Here is a 19,901-nt window from a genome sequence, read left to right as displayed (position 1 = left end):
ATCGGGCCAAAACTGGCTCTCTGACATACCCTGAGGGGTCCCGGGTTGTGAGAAGGAACAGGCCAGGCTGAAGAACCCCACCAGTGCACAATTGGGGCCAGGGAGGGACGCAGGAGGTTGGCCAGCCAGGGAGGGACCGTGGGAGGCCTCCAGGATGTGTCTGGCCCATCTTGCTCAGTCCCGATTGGCCCAGACCCCAGAAGCAAGCTAACCTACTGGTGATTAGTGCATGTCATAGTGAGTGGTTGAGCAGCCTTAGCATATCATTAGCATATTACACTTTGATTGGTTGAACAGATGACTGGATGACCGGAAACTTAGCATATTTGGCTTTTATTATATAGAATAATTTCCTATATCAAGCTATATAAAGAAAAGTTTCATTTGCTGATTCATAACATTCCTAGAAGAAAATGACAAGATTGTTGAGTAATTCTAAGACATATATTGCAAAAAAAATAACTATAAATACTTGACTTAGAACAGAGAAAATCCAGAAAGGAATGTGGCTTTTGTTTCTATTTTGTACAGAATCCCAAACAAGATGAACCTAAAGAGGCCCACACCAAGACACATTTCAATTAAAATGCAAAAGGATAAAGACAAAGAGAGTATCTTAAAAGCAGCAAAAGAAAAGTAGTAAGTTACCTACAAGGGAGCTTCCATAAGACATTCAGATGATTTCTCAAAAGAAACTTTGCAGGCCAGGAGGGATTGGCAAGAAATATTCAAAGCAAGACTCAAAAAAGATGGCGGCTGGCAGGACAGAAACGAGGGAGAGGAAGTGCGTGAGTGAGGGGATGAAAGGAGAGTGTGTGCGGGTGCGTGTGGTGTGTGTGTGAGTGAGGGAAGGACAGTTAAATCCAGCAGGAGAAGCAGGGACTGGCAGACCAAGCCCTTTTGGACAGAGAGAGACTACCACCACTGCAGGCACTCCCCGGACTGTGGGACTCGGGCACAGAGCCCACACCATCTTGAAGGGGAGAACAGCCACTTCTAGGAACTCATCAGCACCACCACCCAGACAGGCCTTGGACACTGCCCACGACCCGGCAGGCACTCCAGCCAAAATCCTGCTGCCCCACCTGCAGACCCACGGACCCTAGGACCTCCACCTCCAAGGGTGCACCACTCCTGCAGCAGTAAGTGCAACTTCCCCCTTCCCCAGCCACAGACCTCTGGATACCACAGACACGTGTCTCCTGTGCACAGGCCTCCTGGGCACACCACTCCATAGGCAGCTCTTGGGAGCCACTGTGAGCCCCTGCTGGGTGTGATTTTGTACAGACAAGGGTGAGCTGCCCCACAGTAGAAATTCTGAATTCCCTCCTCTTGAATAACTGCCCACAGACACCCCAGCTGCACAACTTCAGCACCAGGGCCCCTCAGAGTGCATCAGAGCTCTGCGCTGGCAAACGCACTGCCACAGTTGCACATTTCCAGTGAGCAGGCCCCCTGAGCCATCGACCCACAGGGCACTCTTGGGAGCAGCTGTGAGCCCCCGCTGGGTGTGATCTTAGACAAACAGGAATGCACTCACCTGGCAGTTGAAATTCTGAATTCACTCATCCTGGATACCTGCCCACAGACACCTCAATTGCACGGTTTCAGTGCCAGGGATCATCAGAGTGCTTCAGTGCGCCATGCTGGCAAACACACCATAGGTGCCCCTGTGAGCCACCACCACAGGCGCAGCAGCAAAAACTGAGTTTTCCCACCCCACAGATGCAGAACTCTGGACACTACAGTCACACGCTTTTTCAGCGCGTAGGCCTCCCAAGCACACCACTCCACAGGCAGCCATTGGGCACCGCTGTGAGCCCCCGATGGGCACACACTTATACAAACAGGGTCACACTGCTGGGCTATAGAAACTCTGAATTCCCTCATCTGGGATACCTGCCCACAGACACTGCAATCGCATGGCTTCAGTGCCAGGGCCCTTCAGAGTGCGTCAGTACACCCTGCTGGCAAATGCACCACAGGTGTCCCTGGGAGCCGCCACTGGGGGCATGCATATCCAACCATGGAGGCAGCAGCAAAAGCTGAGTCTGCTCACAACTACAGAACTCTGGATACCACAGTTACGCCTTTCCAGAGTGCCGGCCTTCTGAGCCCCACCACCCAAACAGATGGCTCCTGGGTGCCACTCTGAGTCCCCACTGGGCACATGCGCTTTCAATCAAGGGCACAAGACAGCAAAAATTGGGGTACCCCCCTCCATGGCTGCTGACTTCTAGACACAGCAGTAGTGCCTTTCCAGCTTTCAGGCCTACATCAAGAGAACCCAAATAGCTCAAGTAAGGAGCTACACTAGATTACCAAGCCCAGGTGCCCTTAGAAATCACACTAGTAGCACCATCCCCAAAAGAACCAGAGTAGCAAAGCAATTGGACCTACAATTAAAAAGTTACAGCAAAACATGGGAAGACAAAAAAGCAATCCCCAAAGGAAAGAAAAAGACAAATCACCAGAAAGGGAGTTAAATGAACTGGAGGCTAGTAACATGTCAGAGAAAGAATTCAGATTAATGGTTATAAGGATGCTCAAATGGCTGGATGACAAATACACACAACTCAATGACAAATACACACAACTCAACGAGAATTATAAGGAGCTGACTGAGAATGTCACCAACATGAAAAGGAACCAAGAGGAAATGAAGAATGACATAGCTGCAATAAAGAACACAATGGAAGGCTTAAACAGTAGACTAGAAGAGGCTGAGGACCACATCAGCGAATTAGAAGACAAGGTAGAAAAAACACACAAACACAGCAGCAACTGAAAAGAAAATTTAAAAAGCAAAAGGAGAGCCTAAGGGAGCTTTGGGACAACACAAAACGAAACAACATTCACATAATAGGGGTACCAGAAGAGGAAAAGAAGCAAGGAACAGAAAACCTGCTTAAAGAAATAATGACAGAAAACTTCCTTGATATTGGCAAGAAAAAACTACAGAAGTCCAAGAAGCACACAGAGTCCCAAACAAGATGAACCCTAAAAGACTGAAACCAAGACACATCATAATTAAATTGGCAAACACCAATGACAAAGTAAGAATCTTAAAGGCTGCCAGAGAGAGACAGAAAGTTACCTACAAGGGATCTCCTATTAGAATATCAACTGATTCATCAACAGAAACACACCAGGCCAGAAGGGAATGGAATGACATATACAAAGTCATGCAAAGCAAGAGACTGAATCCAAGAATACTATACCCAGCAAAGCTATCATTCAAAATTGAAGGTGGAATCAGGAGCTTTACAGACAAAACAGGGCTAAGAGAGCTTATTACCACCAAGACAGCAATGCAAGAAATGCTAAAGGGACTTCTGTAAAAAGAAGAAACAGAAAGGCAAGAAGAAACACAAACATTAAGAATAAAAATGCTGACAAACAAGTACTTATCAATAATAACATTAAATGTAAATGGATTAAATGCTCCAATCAAAAGACATAGGGTAGCTGAATGGATAAGAAAACATGACCCATATATTTGTTGTCTGCAAGAGACCCCCTCAAAACAAAGGATTCACACAGACTGAAGGTGAAGGGATAGAAAAAAGTTTTTCAGGAAAATTGAAATGAGAAAAAAGCTGGGGTTGCGATACTAATATCTGACAAAATAGACCTCAAAGTAAAAGCCATAACATGAGATAAGGAAGGCCACTACATAATACTAAAGGGAGCAATTCAACAAGAAGATATAACTCTGGTAAAGATATATGCACCCAATACAGGAGCACCAAAATACATAAAACAACTTCTGGAAGATATCAAGGGAGAGATCAATAGCAATACAGTCATAGTAGGGGACTTTAATACCCCACTGACACCACTGGATAAATCCTCTAAACAAAAAATAAGTAAAGAAACAGCAATCCTAAATGACTCACTAGATCAGATGGACTTAATTGACATCTTCAGAATATTTCACCCCAAAGCTACAGAATATACATTCTTTTCCAGTGCACATGGGACATTTTCAAAGATAGACCACATATTAGGACACAGGTAAAGTTTCTTCAAATTTAAGAGGATAAAAATATATCAAGCATCTTCTCAGATCACAATGGCATAAAACTAGAAATCAACTACAATAAAAAAATATCAAACACTTGGAGGATAACTGGCATGCTATTAAACAATGATTCGGTTACCAAAGAGATCAAAGAAGAAATAAAAAGCATCCTGGAAACAAATGACATTGAAAACACAACAATCCAAAATCTATGGGACACAATGAAAGCAGTCCTGAGAGGGAAGTTCATAGCTCTACAGTCCTACCTCAAAAACAAACAAACAAAAAAAAACACACAAGAAAAACTGGTAATAAACTATCTAACCTTGCAACTTAAAGAATTAGAAAGTGAGCAACAAGAAAAGACCACAGGATCCAGAAGGAAGGAAATAATAAAGATCAGAGCAGAAATAAACAAAATAGAGACCAAAAAAACAATACAAAAGATCAATGAAACCAAGAGCTGGTTCTTTGAAAGGATAAAAAAGATTGATGAACCTGTAGCCAGGCTCACTAAGAAACAAAGAGAGAGGACCCAAATAAAGAATGAAAGAGGTGAAGTAAAAACTGATCCCACTGATATACAAAGGATTTTTCTCTACTCCAACAAACTGGGCAACCTCAACGAAATGGACACATTCCAAGAAAAATACAAGCGTCCAAAACTCAATCATGAAGAATCAAAAAGCATGTATAGGCCAATAACTACTGATGAAATTGAAACAGTAATCAAAATGCATCTAGCAAACAAAAACCCTGGACCAGATGGCTTCACAGGGGAGTTTTACCGAACATTCAAAGAAAAACTAAAACCAACCCTTCTCAGACTATTCCAAAAAATTCAAGAGGAAGGCACACTTCCAAGCTCTTTCTATGAAGCTAGCATTACCCTACTCCCAAAACCAGATAAAGACATCACAAAGAGAGAGAATTACAGGCCAATATCCCTGATGAACATAGATGCTAAAATCCTCAATAAAATTCTAGCAAACCTGATACATCATTACATTAGAAAGATCATGCACCATGACCAAGTGGGATTTATTCCAGGGATGCAAGGCTGGTATAATATCCACAAATCAATAAATGTTATACATCACATAAGCAAAGTGAAAGACAAAAATCATATAATCATATCAATTGATGCAGAAAAGGCATTTGACAAAGTCCAACACCCTTTTCTGATAAAAATGCTCAGCAAAGTGGGAATAGAAGGATCATACCTCAACATAATCAAAGCTTTATATGACAAACACTCAACAGCATACTCAATGGGCAAAAACTAAAACCATTTACCTTAAGAACAGGAACAAGACAGGGATGCCTGCTTTCACCACTCCTGTTCAACATAGTACTGGAAGTGCTAGCCAAAGTGATCAGACAAGAAGAAGAAATAAAAGGCAACCAAATTGGAAAAGAAAAAGTAAAATTGTCTTTATTTGCAGATGACTTGATACTATACATAGAAAACCCTAAAGACTCCATCAAAAAATTATTAGACTTAATAAATGAATTTCACAATGTATCAGGGTACAAAATTAATGCCAATAAATCTATGGCATTTTTATACACCAATAGTGAACTTACAGAAAGAGAGATTAAAAAACAATCCCACTTACCATTGTACAAAAAAATTAAGATACCTAGTAATAAACTTAACTAAGGAGTAAAAGAACTCTACTCAGAAAACTACAGGATGTTGAAAAAAGAGCTAGAGGAAGACATAAACATATGGAAGAACATATCGTGTCCATGGATTTGCAGAATAAACATCATTAAAATGTCCATACTAGCCAAAGCAATCTATAGATTCAGTGCACTCCCCATTAAAATACCAACAACATATTTCACAGATCTAGAGAGAACTCTCTAAAATTCATCGGGAATAAACACACACACACACACACACACACACAACACACACACACACACACACACACACACACACACAAACAAACACAAAAAAACGAACAGGTGCAGCAATCCTGAGAAAGAAAAAAGTAGGAAGAATCTCAATATCAGATATCAGGAGGTATTACAAAGCCACTGTTCTCAAAACTTCCTGGTACTGGCACAAGAACAGACATATAGATCAATGGAATAGAATAGAGAGCCCAGAAATCAGCCCGAACCACTATGCTCAATTAATATTTGACAAAGGAGGCAAGAACACAAGACATTCTCTTCAATAAATGGTGCTGGGAAATTTGGTCAGACACATGCAAAAAAACTGAAACTAGACCACCAACTTGCACCATACACAAAAATTAATTCAAAATGGTTAAAGGACTTAAACGTAAGATGGGAAACCATAAAGCTATTAGAGAAATCCACAGGCAGCAAAATCTCAGATATAAGCTGAAGCAATATCTTCACCGACACAGCTCCTAGGGCAATGGAAACTAAAGAGAAAATAAACAAATGGGACTACATCAAAATAAAAAGCTTCTGCACAGCAAAAAAAAATCATCAACAAAACAACAAGAAAACCCACTACATAGGAGAACATATTTGCCAATAACATCTCCGATAAGGGTTTAATCTACAACAATTACAGGGAATTCATACAACTTACCAAAAGGAAGATTAACAACCCAATCAAAAAATGGGCGATGAACCTAAATAGATGCTTTTTGAAAGAAGACATAAGGAGGGCCAAGTGGCATATGAAAATATGCTCAAAATCACTAATCATCCAAGAGAGGCAAATCGAAACAATAATGAGGTACCATCTCACACCTGTCAGAATGGATATCATCAACCAATCAACAAATGACAAATGCTGGCAAGGATGCGGAGAAAAAGGAACCCTCATGCGCTGCTGGTGGGAATGCAGGCTGGTGCAGCCACTGTGGAGAACAGTACGGAGTTTCCTCAAAAAACTAAAAATGGAACTTCCATTTGACACAGTAATCTCACTTCTAGGAATATATCCCAAGAAACCAGAAACACCAGTCAGAAAGGATATATGCACCCCTATGTTCATAGCAGCACAATTTACAATAGCTAAATTTAGAACCAGCTTAAGTGTCCATCATCAGATGAGTGGATTAAAAAAGTTTGGCACATCTACACAATGGAATACTATGTTGCTGCAAAAGGAAGTAACTCCTATCATTTGCAACAGCATGGATGGAGCTGGAGAGCATTATGCTAAGTGAAATAAGTCAGTTAGAATAAGATAAATATCATATGATTTCACTCATTTATGGATTATAATGAACAACATAAACCAATGAACAAAAACAGATCTAGAGACAGAGAAGCATCAATCAGATGCTTAAACTTCAGAGGGAAGGTAAAGGAGGATGGGGGTAAGGGGGAGAGATCAACCAAAGGACTTGTATGCATGCATATAAGCATAAGCGATGGACACCGACAACAGGGGGTGAGGATGAGGGCAGGACTGGGGGAATGGGGGGACAAGGGGAAAAAGGACACATTTGTAATACCTTAATCAATAAAGAAAAAAATATATATTCAAAGCGATGAAAAGCAACATTCTACAACCAAGATTACTCTATCCAGAAAAACTATCATTAAGACTGTAAGGACAGATAAAGAGCTTTCCAGATAAGAAAAAGCTAAAGCAGTTCATCACCATCAAACCAGTATTACTAGAAACATTAGCAGGCGTCCTCAAACTATGGCCCGTGGGCCACATGCAAATACAAATATTGTATTTGTTACCGTTTTTTTTTTTTTGTTTTTTGTTTTTTTTTACTTCAAAATAAGATATGTGTAGTATGCATAGGAATTTGTTCATAGTTTTTTTTAAACTATAGTCCAGCCCTCCAATGGTCTGAGGGACAGTGAACTGGCCCCCTGTTTATAAAGTTTGAGGACCCCTGCATTAAAGGGTCTTCTTTAAGAAGAAGAAAAAAAATTTTAAATATGAATAGTAAAGTGGCAATAAATACATATCTATCGACAGCTACTTTAAATACAAATGGATTAAATACTCCAATCAAAAGACATATGGAGGCTGGAATGAATAACAAAACAAGACCCTTTCATATGATGTCTACAAGAGACTCACTTCAGAACAAAAGACACACACAGACTAAAAGTAAAGGGATGGAAAAAGGTATTTTATGAAAATGGAAACACACAAACAAAAGCTGGGGTAGCAATTCTTACACCAAGCAAAATAGATCTAAAATAAATAAATAAATAAATAAATAAATAAATAAATAAATAAATAAATAAATAAACAAGCAAGCAGAACAGAAGTAAACTCATAGATACAGAGAAAATTTTGATGGCTGCCAGAAGGGAATGGGGTTGGAGGATAGTGAAGGGATTAAGAAGTACAGATTGGTAGTTACAGAATATTTATGGGGCTATAAAGCACAGTATATGAAATATAGTCAATAGTACTATAATAACTATGGTGTCAGATGGGTACTAGATTTATCATGGTGATCACTTATTGAGTTATATAATGTCTAATCATTGGATTGTACATGTGAAGATACTATAATATTGCATGTCAACTGTAATTGAAAAATAAAAAAATATATTTAAAGTAAAAAAATATACAAGTCAGGCAGAAAAAATACTGTGTTTGTTAAGTCAACAAATATCAGCAATTACTAACAAGAAAGTTCAAAAACGAAGAATTTTCTCACATTACACTAAAAATTAGGTCTATGAAGGCAAAGACTTTTGGCTCCCACCTCCTTACTGTATTGTCAATATCTGGAATAGTGGCTAGTATCTAGGAGGTGCTCAATATAAATTTGTTGGATAAATGAATAAATAAGTCAAACTGTCTAATGAGTTAGTGACCTCCCCATCACTCCAAGAATGCAAAGGTGTCTTGATACCCATATACAACATGAAGAAGAGCACAGTGGTTGGAGCAAACTGTTTGGCATTTAAAATATCTAGGTCCCAATCCTGACTCTATATTTATAGGTTGTTTGAGCTTGAACAATTCACCTAAAAATTCGGATTCTTAATTTCTTCATCTAAAAGTGTTGAAAATAAATAGAACCTACCACATAGGATTGTTTGGAGAAGTTAATAAGATATTTACTACGAAGTGTTTTTCACATCTGCTGGCACATGATAACTACTAATTCAAAGTTATGCAGGTTTTTATAAATTGAGCAAGTCAAATTGTCTTTTCTTTTTTAGCCTTATGCTTCCTGAATCATAGATAAATCTAATTTTTATGAGAGCTCTCCAAAAGCACTTTGTCTTGTGAATTGTATATGTCACTATAGATTAAGTAATCTCCCTAAATCTCCCAGTTCCTCTCTTCCTCCATCCAAAAGAGTCTAGAAATATGACAACTCTTTTCCTTTAGGAAATATTTTGTATGTCAAGTATTTGATGTCATAATTTATCACTTCAGTTATTCACCTTGTATGGTGTGAAGTTCCTAAGGTCAAATTCTTAAGAGGTTATTCTCAAATATACTTGATACCTACTCTGCCCTATGCCTTCAGTTCCCGGAAATTAAGATTCTATTTCCTACTTCTAATGAGGAAGAAAGAGAATATATTTAAGTTAGTTTCATAGGAAGCGCAAAAGAAGGAGTAAGAGGAGACTAAGTTGGACCAAATAATCTGGATATTGGTTCATCTGTTTTTCTTCCTCTTATTATCAAACTAAAATATTCTGAACAGTTTGAATGATAAGTCTATCTATGGTTGCCTATGGAAGTGAACAGAATTACTATTGTTGAAATTCCAAGTGTTGGGAAATAAGTAATGATGGCTATGAAAGGATGAGAACCAACTACTGTTTGGTGGTAACAGGCACTATAGCAGCAGCCTGAGAGCCATATAAGGAGGGAGAATTGCAGCTTAACCTGAAGCATAACTGAAGACATTGAGACCTTCTTTGGCAAATATAGCAGTGAGATACATTCAGATGTGCAAGTTTACACATTTTTTTGTATGAACCTTCTCTAAGCATTTAATATCTGAACGAAATACCTTTTAATCTCAAACACAGAAGAAAATGCACAAAGAGTACTGCATATATCAGGAGCCACGACTCTATACGCCTCATTGTCGACATATACTCCGATGTTAACAGGATATCTGAGAGAGAGAGCAAAATGAAAGTCTTGATAAGTAGGGCAGCAGGATCACAAGACTCCAAGGGGCATGCAATATTGATCTAAGGAAGCAGGATACCCAGTTATGGCCCTTATTACACTCTGTACTATGTATGCACTCTGGGCTCAGACGAGGGCTACTGGCCTGTGTAGCTGGACTAGGGGAAAGACCAAGATTTGGGAGTTATTGTGCAAGGACGGAACAGGACTGAATGGAGAAATAACTTTCTACTTCTGTTCTTATATTCCAGGGGACAAATCTATGGGTCGAGGGGAATTACAGGACGGGGTCCTGGGCACCACAATATATGGGGGATAAGGGGAAGCCAATGGCTATGGAACTAGATCAGAAGTGCCCCTCGTAAAATTTTAGGAAGTTTAAAATATTTATATACATATAAAAGCTCTGAAACTTCAGAAATAAAACTGCAAAAGTATTTTGACATTCAATGTTTAAATTCCCTGCAGGCTAGGACCAATGTGACAGAAAAATTTTCCAAGTAATAAACTCAATATCCCAATAAAAAACAATATATATATATTTTAAGGTTAAAAATTTCTGAGTGGTGATAGAGCATGAAAGCCCTCAAAGTGCAGAAAATAAGGAAAGTGCAATATCAGTATTTGCTCTGTTTGGTGGTAGTAGGCATTATAGCAGCAGTTTGTACCGTTAAGTACCAATCACTGGTGACCTGGGTTCAAAAAGCTTTGTGTATGAGATATTGTAAAAATAGACAAGCATTGTTTCCCAGAGAATGAAGAAGGTGAACTTGGAAACAGATAAAAACAAAGTATAGAAGCATACAGGCAATACCTCCATATAATGTAATTTTCAGATGCAGAACACAAAATAAATATCTTACTGTAGTAAATTAAAAACCAGTTTGAAGTAAAGCAGGGTTTGGCACCAAACAATTGGAATTTGAGGGACACATGAATTTTAGCAACAACAAATACATAACATATAAAAATAACAGCTCCATTGTCAAGGTATATCATTCACCCCTTACTTGGCCATCACTGGGACAGAATTTGCTCTTTCATTTTATGAAAGATTTTTATTCAAATGGAAAAAAATCCACAAGAAAATGACATGGGATCCAAGGTTCTACATTTATACTTCAGTTTCAACAACACTAAATAGGTCGGCTAGTCCAAGATTCCTGAATGACTCAGAATATAAATGTAGGCTTGAAAGGGAAACCAAAAGTAAGTCTCTCATGAAGTAAAAGAGAAAATTGAAATTGTGAGTTAACTAAGGGAGTTAATTTTGGTTTACAAAGAGATGCAAACACATAAAGTGAGGTTCTGATGAACAGGAGAAAAGGGCTTCCAAGATTTATTTATCAACTTCCTAATTATACTTCCATGACTATGAGGAAAAAGAACATTTTGTAATTCCCTAATACTAAGCCTTTGTGAATTGGACCTAGTTAAACAGTTACCTACTCTTCAGGAGTACTCTAACAATAGGCTAAAATTGACCTGAGATCACATCCAAAGTCCCTCTGGTAGACACTGATGATGTCCCTCAGGGAATGCCCTCTCTTTCTCCTTTTCAACAAAGTCCCCCTTGAGAAATGAAACCAAAATAATTCCCTGTCCCACAACAAATCAATTTCCTGTTCTTGTGGTAAACTATGTTGGTGCTAGGCATCTTTCCTGTCCCTATACTATGCAACTGAAAACAAACAACAATAAGTTGGCTACTGCCTCCAGGAAATGCATGCTCCTGGGAGATAATAAGTAAAATAGCTTATTTAACAAAACTAATGATGAACTCATCAAGACTCACTTCAAGACCTTCATATTGCAATGCTCACTAATCCAAAGTTAACTATCTTATATAATAAAAGGCTAATATGCAAATTGTCCCCTTGACCAGGAGTTCAACCAGGGGGTGGGGTCAGCCAGGCAACCGCCCGCTGTCCTTCCCCTTTGCCTGCCCTGCCCAATTGGCCCTGATGAGGTGGGCCAGCCAGACCCACCTGTGCACAAATTCGTGCACCAGGTCTCTAGTATATATATAAAAGCCTAAGTTACCATTATGATCAGACAGCCAGACGACAGGCCAGTAGCTATGACATGCACTGACCACCAGGAGGAATATGCTCAACACAGGAGCTCCCCCCTGGTGGTCAGTGTGCTCCCACAGCCAACCTCCCACAGCTGGCCAACCTCCCGTGGTCCTCCTTCCCCCAGCCGGCCCTGATGGCCAGCCAGGCTGAGGGACCCCTCCCATGCACGAATTCGTGCACAGGGCTTCTAGTTATATTATAGACTGCAAATTCTAACTAGTTTCTCAGCTTGCAAGACTTACTTTAAAATTATCCAGTATGCCGGGCCAGAATAGCTCAGTGGTTGAGCATCAACCTATGAACCAGGGGCTCACGGTTCAATTCCTGGTCAGGGCATATGCCCAGGTTTTGGGCTCAATTCTTAGTAGGGGGCATGCAGGAGGCAGTCAATCAATGATTCTCTCATTCATCATTGATGTTTCCATCTCTCTCTCCCTCTCCCTTCCTCTCTGAAATCAATATAAAAATATTTTAAAAAAATTTTAAAGGCTTTCAAATTATAAATATCCTCCCCTAATTACCCATTCTAGAATGCTATTAATGTAAAGATTATGTTTTCTCTTATGGCCTTAGGTCTCATAAACTTAGTTTTGCTTGATCACCATGTTTTCAAGATCTTTAAGGGGATTGATGGTCAACAATCCACATGAACCTGAGTGTTTGAGTTACCATGAAGGAGTTCTGCCACATGAATTATCTGATGATTTCCGTTGTGTTTGAACCGCTGATGGGGGCAGGGTTTTTGTGTAACAGGTAAGCTGTTTTCTTACTTAAAATGAATCCTTTCACTCTGCCTACCTGTCCTTTCCATCCATCTTAATTTGTCTGGGGACTAGACCTAGTCACAGGCTGAAGCACAAAGAACACAGTTCTACAGTGTTGGCCTCTAACCTCTCTGATCACAACCACCCTGTACCAGAGAAAAATAGCCCTGGATACTGGGTGAGGAGTTGGGATCTAATCTTGGATATATCACTTATCAGCTGCTGAATCTTTAGTAATGGACTTTTCTACATGTCTATTTCTTCACAAGGTAGTAATACAGTCCATTTATGACATCCATAATTTTTAAATCAACCTTAAGTCTACATATTGCTTTATGTCTTATAAAGCCTACTTGAGTTATTTTATTTCAAATTCAAAAAATATATGTTACCATCTCTAAATGAGAAAAATCAATGGTCTTGAAGGTTACATGACATCCAAGTTCATAAAGCTAGAAATAGTGAATCTAGCAGTCAAATGACATATAACTTTTGAAGCCTTGAGATGCTAAACAGAATAAGTTTTTTTTTCTTTAATTATTACAGTTCCTTCCATTTTTAAGAACAGGCTCCCTAAGCATCTGGTATTTTTCTTGTGTCTAGATATTTAATACGATTTAAATGTTGCATGTCTACAGCAGTTCACTGTTTATAAAGCAATTTCTCATTTGTTATTTCACCTAATTTTATCTTTATTTTGTCACACTGATGAAAACCATTCTTCCTTGGTAGAACCAAGCCACAGGTACTCACCTGGTAGGACAATACTTGCCCTTTTCTCTTGACTAGTAACTGGGTTATGAAAGCAGCAAGTGATAGGACCATGGGTACTGTTTTTTAGAAGAACGCTTGTCTTCAGGTGCAATAATCCAGCTCCATCTTCAGAGAAGGTTTTTGATGAGGCTGGAACTATATTCCCTCTGCTGTCTCTCCACTTCATCTGGGGTTGTGGGTACCACCCTCCCGAGTTACACTCCACCACGAGCCCTTTTGTGTCAGGAACATGAACATTAATCTGTATATCCAAGCCTAGAGCTGGAGGAAGAGGGAGAATTGACATGAATTATTGGTGTGGACTCAAGAATAAAGAAGTAAATGTTCCTTTTCATTCTCTGTGACTGGTAGAGTATACCATAAATTTAATAGTGATGACCACAAATAGGGCAGAGACAACCACCCAAGCTAGCAGGGCATCAAAGTATTAACCATGGAAGAGATGACTGACTTTATGAAAGTTAATTTTTGTTCAACAAAAGACAACATGTAGAAGGTAAAAAAAAATGAAGCTACAGACTAGACAACATTTATAATATATCTGAGAAAGGAGTGAGTCCAGAATATTTTTAAAAATGCTATAAATAAATTAAGACAGACAAATGTGGTTTTTAAAATGGGCAAAAGATTTGAAGAGGTGTGAAATTACATAGGTAGTAATTTGCTTAAATTATTAGAGCATTTCTTGCACACCAAAAGCTTGAAAGCACTTTGAATATTCTTTAATAAGGTATAGGTAAAACAATTTCTAAAGCATTCACACAATGGGAAACATTGCAACCACAGAATGAATAGAAAAAAATCATATAATAATATGAATTTCTTTCAGTTCGTTTTATTAAGAAAAAAAGCAAGTTGTAAAACAATGTATGTAGTATATTAGCACTTATTTAAAAAGAAGTTATGGATATATAAAAATTATAGACAGATATACATATATGTCTGTAGGTTTGTATATACATGTACGTATGTATTTTTATGCATATTATGCATGTAAATGTAAAATATCTCAAGAAGTAGTAAGAATTAATCACATTAGTTTCCTGTGAGAGGTGAAATTCATAGCTATAAGATTGGAGTATATGGAAGACTTCACTATGCATTCTTTAAATTATTAAATTTTGAATCTTGATGTTTTTATTCAAAAGTAAATAACATTGAAAGAAAAAAAAGAAAAAATAAATCAACATTTCTACATCACAACCATAATCATTAATTTTTGTAACAATACCATCTCATTAATAATCAAAAAAAATTAACTAACAAATTTTGACAAAAGTTATACAAGATCTTTATCGGTAAACATATCAAATTTAACTGAAATATAAATTGAACTAAAATTAAAAAGGCTGAGTAAATGTTGACTGATATAATAAAGAAACATGACAAATCTCTCTAAACTAGTCTATATGTTCAATTCAATTTTAATCATAATTCCTAAGAGGATTTAACTTTGTAATTACAATTCAGACTATATGGGGCTAAAACAATTTTGGAGAAAGATAGCAAGATTGGAAGATATACCCTATCATAAACTAAGACACATCACTGTAGTAATTTAAGAAAAGCAGTATTGCATTAGGTATAGATAATTAGATAATGATGACATAAAAAGTAATCATAATAAAAACTCATAAAAAGACCCATGTGGAGGTATGGACTTGGTAAATGACAGAATTACCTTATAATTTTTGGGAATAGTCAATAAATATATATTTTATTAGCTCATTAAAAGACACAAAGGTAAAATCCATATAGATTAAGAATTAAATGTGAAAAGATAGCTTCAAAAATTCAAAACAAATATCTTCAAAAATGAGGATAAGAAGGAATTTCTCAAATGTGACACAAATGATAAATTATAATTTGTAAACTATAAATTTGATATCAAAATTAAGTCTGCATAAAATAAGTTACCATACTTTTTTTTAAAGGCAGTAGACTAAAAAATTTTGCAACATAAATAAAAACTATATTGTAATATCCAGAATAAAGAATAATTCCCACAAATTAAAACAAAATCAGAGAACTCAATAATAAAATGGTCAAAAATAATAAACAGGCAAGAATCAGAAAGAAAAAAATAAGTCTCTAGTATATAACAAAGAAAACTTTATTATTATTATTAAGGAAAAATTAAACTAAAATGAAAGTTTGCCCTGCCAGGTGTGGCTCAGTAGATGAGCGCCGATCTAGGAACCAGGAAGTCATAGTTCAATTCCCAGTCAGGGCACATGCCCAGGTTTCAGGCTCAATCCTCAGTAGGGGGCATGCAGAAAGCAGCTGATTAATGATTATCTCTCATCATTGATGTTTCTATCTCTCTCTCTCTCTCCTTTCCTCTCTAAAATCAATAAAAATATTTTTTAAACTTGCCAAAGTTTAAAAACATAATAATTTCAAGTATTGGTGTGGATGTACTTGAGTCAAATATAAATTGACCCAATTATGTTGGTGGGTAACTGCTAATAATTTGAAGATATTTGTACACAATGGCCTAGTAACTTAATTGCAACCTATATATCCTAAAAGAACTCTTGGACATAAATACTATAGTCTAACATAAGAACAGAAATTTGTCTACTACTTTAATGTCCATTGATATGGGAATACATAAATCAATAGTTATATATTTATGGGGTGGAATACTATACTGTAGTTAAAGAATGAACTGTACCCACTTGAATAAACACGATTGATATAAAAATAAAAAACTAATAGTATCATCAGGTCAATAGAATATGCATAATGATACTGTTGTACAAATTTAAAACACACAAAATAATAATATTTTTATGAATGCCTTTGTGTAAACCAACGGAGACAATGAGTTTAATGGTTACTTCTTGGAAAGGCATCATTGATGAGTACAAAGATGATGATAACTTGGTCAGAAGTAAATATAATAAATCATTAACCAAGTATCTAGTTTATTACATTATTCTATGCATTTTTCTAGACATTATAAAAGTTATAGATTTATTAAATGCTCTGAGACCTTTTCCTCATGGCCCAGAATCATGAATTCTGGATCATGGGTCCAGAGCAGCACTACCTAGGAAACCCAGAGATGATTCCTCTGCCCTTACCTGCTACCTTCAGATCCACAACGGCCTCTTCAGAGATGTCACCATCTTTAAAGAAACAGTGGTACTTCCCCTCATCAGTAATACTGACATTATGGATCCTGAGGGTCATTTTGCCCTCTCCCAGGGCATCCTTCAGGAGCACTGTGTGATTTGTATAGTTCTGAGTGCTTTTTCCAGAGAGTTTTTTCTCCTTCTTATAAATGGAAATCGGCTGGTAGTGATCCCGATACCAGCCCACCTGCATGTGTTCCGCACTCTCTGGTGGGGAAAGCTGGCAGCTGAGCTCAGTGTGCCCGCCTGCCAGGACCACCTGGAGGCTCCTGGAGCTACGTACAGTGAACTGCTCTGTGAAGGAAGTTGGAGAACAAGATTTTAGAGTGAAAGCCACAGAAATATGCTTCACCTAGACCCCCCTCCTCCAGACACATTGGCCTCTTTCTGGTTCTTGACGCCAAGTTCTTACTGTGAATTTGACTGTCAGGAGTATCTTCACTCTGACATCCACACTCCGCCTCATTATCTCTCAGGGCCCAGCTTAAATGGCAACTCCTAAGAGATTTTGTTTGATTACCCATTTACCATCTCCCCTAATCACACCTACACGGTCTTCATAGCACATACAACTACCTGATATTGTTAACTTCTGTCTTTATTTTCTCTCATGGCCCACTAATATGTAAGTCATGCGACAGCAGTGTTTTGTCTTATTCCTTTTTAAATTCTCTTCATTATCCCCAGTGCATAAAACACTGTCTGTGCCTACTAGGCACTCTGTAAATCCTTAGCAAAGGAATGGAAGATTCTCCCATTGTCTAGAGGTGGGATGTGAACCACTATTGCCCGACAACATCCTTTACTTATCAAACACACAGCTGCTTTTTTCAGTATCCTTTTTGGTGGATTAAAGATGGCCACAAATTTTTTGATGTGACTTCCATGAAGATAAAGGGTCTATGTCCCCTCCTCTTGAAACTGTATGTTTTGAGATTGCTTTGCTCAGTAGAATATGGCAGAAGATGACCTGCAATAATTTCTGAGCCTGTCTTAAGAAACTAGCAGCTCTCATTCTTTTAATTTATTTCCTTTATTATTTTTTAACACTCTTTCTGGAAGCCATGAGCTGCCAAAATGAAGTCAACTCCCCTGAGTCCAGCATGGCAGAAAGGCCACGTGTTGACATGCCATCTGACAATCCCAGCCTTCCAGCCTACTCCACTAAACTTCCAGACATGAATGAAACCACCTTGGGTTCTTCAGACCACCCTGCCCACCAGCGGAATACACCTATTGACCTCAGTCTGTGTCACGTGGAACAGAAGAATGCGCTAGCCAGAATTCCTGTGAAATGTAATAAAATGTTGGTTGTTTTAAATCATTCATTTGGGGGGTAACCTGTTCTAAAGCTGTAGGTGACTATCACACAGCTCCTCCCATACTCTGAGGTTTTGCTCCTTTCAACTATGGCAAATTCATTCCTGTCTCTGCTGACTATGTTTTTCCTTCTCACCATAAGGAATCTGAATTATCAGACCTAAGGTCTACTGAATTAGAAAAATTTGTGCACAGTTCCAGCTCACACCATCTTCTTTACCTGAGGTTCTACTAAACTTATAATTCTAAACTAAACTTATAGTCACATAAATTGACCGTGTTTTGTTCTTAAACATAAGGGGTATATTCATTATGATTTGCCAGTGAGAATTTGAGCATCCCAGGGGGAGATGGTAGACTTATCTGTCTCATCTCCTAGGCACATCATTGCAGCACTGTGGATGGAGTCAGGCTGAGAAAGATTCAGTCACTGAAATAACAGTTCTTAATCACAAGTTGTTTGAAGCCTCATTTCTATCCTCAAAACTATAACAGAAAGGGTGGAACCAGAAAAACATCAGCGAGAAACCGTCCTCATTTCGTTCAGTGTCAGTTACCTCCATGATCTTTCTTTGTTACTGTGACACACCATGAAAAAGAGTAGATATCCTTACCCGAGGTGAGCACCATCTCTAAGAGGAGAAACGTCACAAAGTATCCAGACACACAGGAAAGTGAAGGCTCCATCACACCTGGAAAATGCAACAGCAATTGTGGGATCGGGCAGCAAGAATCATAGTAACACACACACACACACACGCACACACACACAGATAATTTTGAAATACTGTCTTTCTAGAGAATTCCCATTGATGTGCAACCAATGGACTTAGTCAAACCACAAATTCAGACCAATTGAGATGCTCTCTTTTTCTCTTTCTTTCCTGTGCTCTTACTGTGGCTCATTGCCTTCCTCGGATTACTATTCTGAAGGGCAGCTGTGGTAGATGAGAACATAAAGGTATACAGAACCCAGCTATGTACATCTCCACACTCACTCGGCCTCATCTGCCCCTTGGCCTGAGCCACTTTTTCAATGGAGAGCCCTGGATGCTGCTTCTGATGTGGCCTCATTTCCTAATGGGGGTATTGTGTGCCTTCTGCTGTGGGGGATAGACCAGCTTTAGAAAAACATTGACAAGATCACTGTAATGGGCAGGCTCTGACAAGCCTGAATCTATGGGATTTCTGGCCGCACCCACTACTTCTACATTCAAAGGAAATGCCACATCAGGGAGGAGGGATCTAGACTTCTCAGTAGCTGCCCAGCAGGGCTAAGTCAAAACATTCAGATGTAAAAAGGGTATTGAAGCATAGTAACCTCTATCTTGTATAAAAACTGCCGTTTGAAATTCTCTGCTATTGTTAGATAGTCCCTTGTTCTGTAAACTCTGTCATTTTTAGACAGTCTCTTATTCTATAAAATACCTGTTTTAGTTTGAATAGTAGAAAAAGATAAAAACTTAACTGTCTGGCCTTGCAAGCTAGCCATCTAATGTAATGGACTAACGCTGATAATAATTCCCATATTCTTATGCCAATTGTTTGTTCTTTATGTTTCTAAGATTACAAACTGTCTGTAACAATAACTCACACAGAGCTCTTTGTAAAATCTGTAGACAAAGAGGCTCAAAAGGTTTAAATACAGAAAACTTTCTGTGTGACTTCACTCAGAGATTTGGAAGAAACACCTCCTTGTGGGCCCGCATGCAATAAACGATTCCTAAT

The 19,901-nt window shown here is 38.3% G+C and overlaps 1 protein-coding gene across 2 annotated transcripts in view; it reads right to left on the bottom strand.

Moving 5' to 3' along the window:
- LOC118676431 (putative selection and upkeep of intraepithelial T-cells protein 1 homolog) overlaps positions 1 to 19,901 on the bottom strand; it is a 53,710-nt gene that overhangs the window by 12,886 nt on the left and 20,923 nt on the right. For both annotated transcript variants that reach the window (XM_036350329.1, XM_036350330.1), the window contains exons 2-5: positions 18,788 to 18,865; positions 16,803 to 17,147; positions 13,693 to 13,974; positions 9,973 to 10,080 (exon numbers count right to left, since the gene is read on the bottom strand). In XM_036350329.1, the coding sequence (XP_036206222.1) occupies positions 9,973 to 10,080; positions 13,693 to 13,974; positions 16,803 to 17,147; positions 18,788 to 18,860 (808 nt within the window). In that variant the 5' untranslated portion in view covers positions 18,861 to 18,865. The remainder of the gene's footprint in view (positions 1 to 9,972; positions 10,081 to 13,692; positions 13,975 to 16,802; positions 17,148 to 18,787; positions 18,866 to 19,901) is intronic.

This window comes from Myotis myotis, unplaced genomic scaffold (genome assembly GCF_014108235.1).
Source record: "Myotis myotis isolate mMyoMyo1 unplaced genomic scaffold, mMyoMyo1.p scaffold_m19_p_2, whole genome shotgun sequence".
Lineage (NCBI taxonomy): Eukaryota > Metazoa > Chordata > Mammalia > Chiroptera > Vespertilionidae > Myotis > Myotis myotis.
Note: the sequence above shows the minus strand (reverse complement) of the source record. Positions and strands in the feature narration are given on the sequence as shown.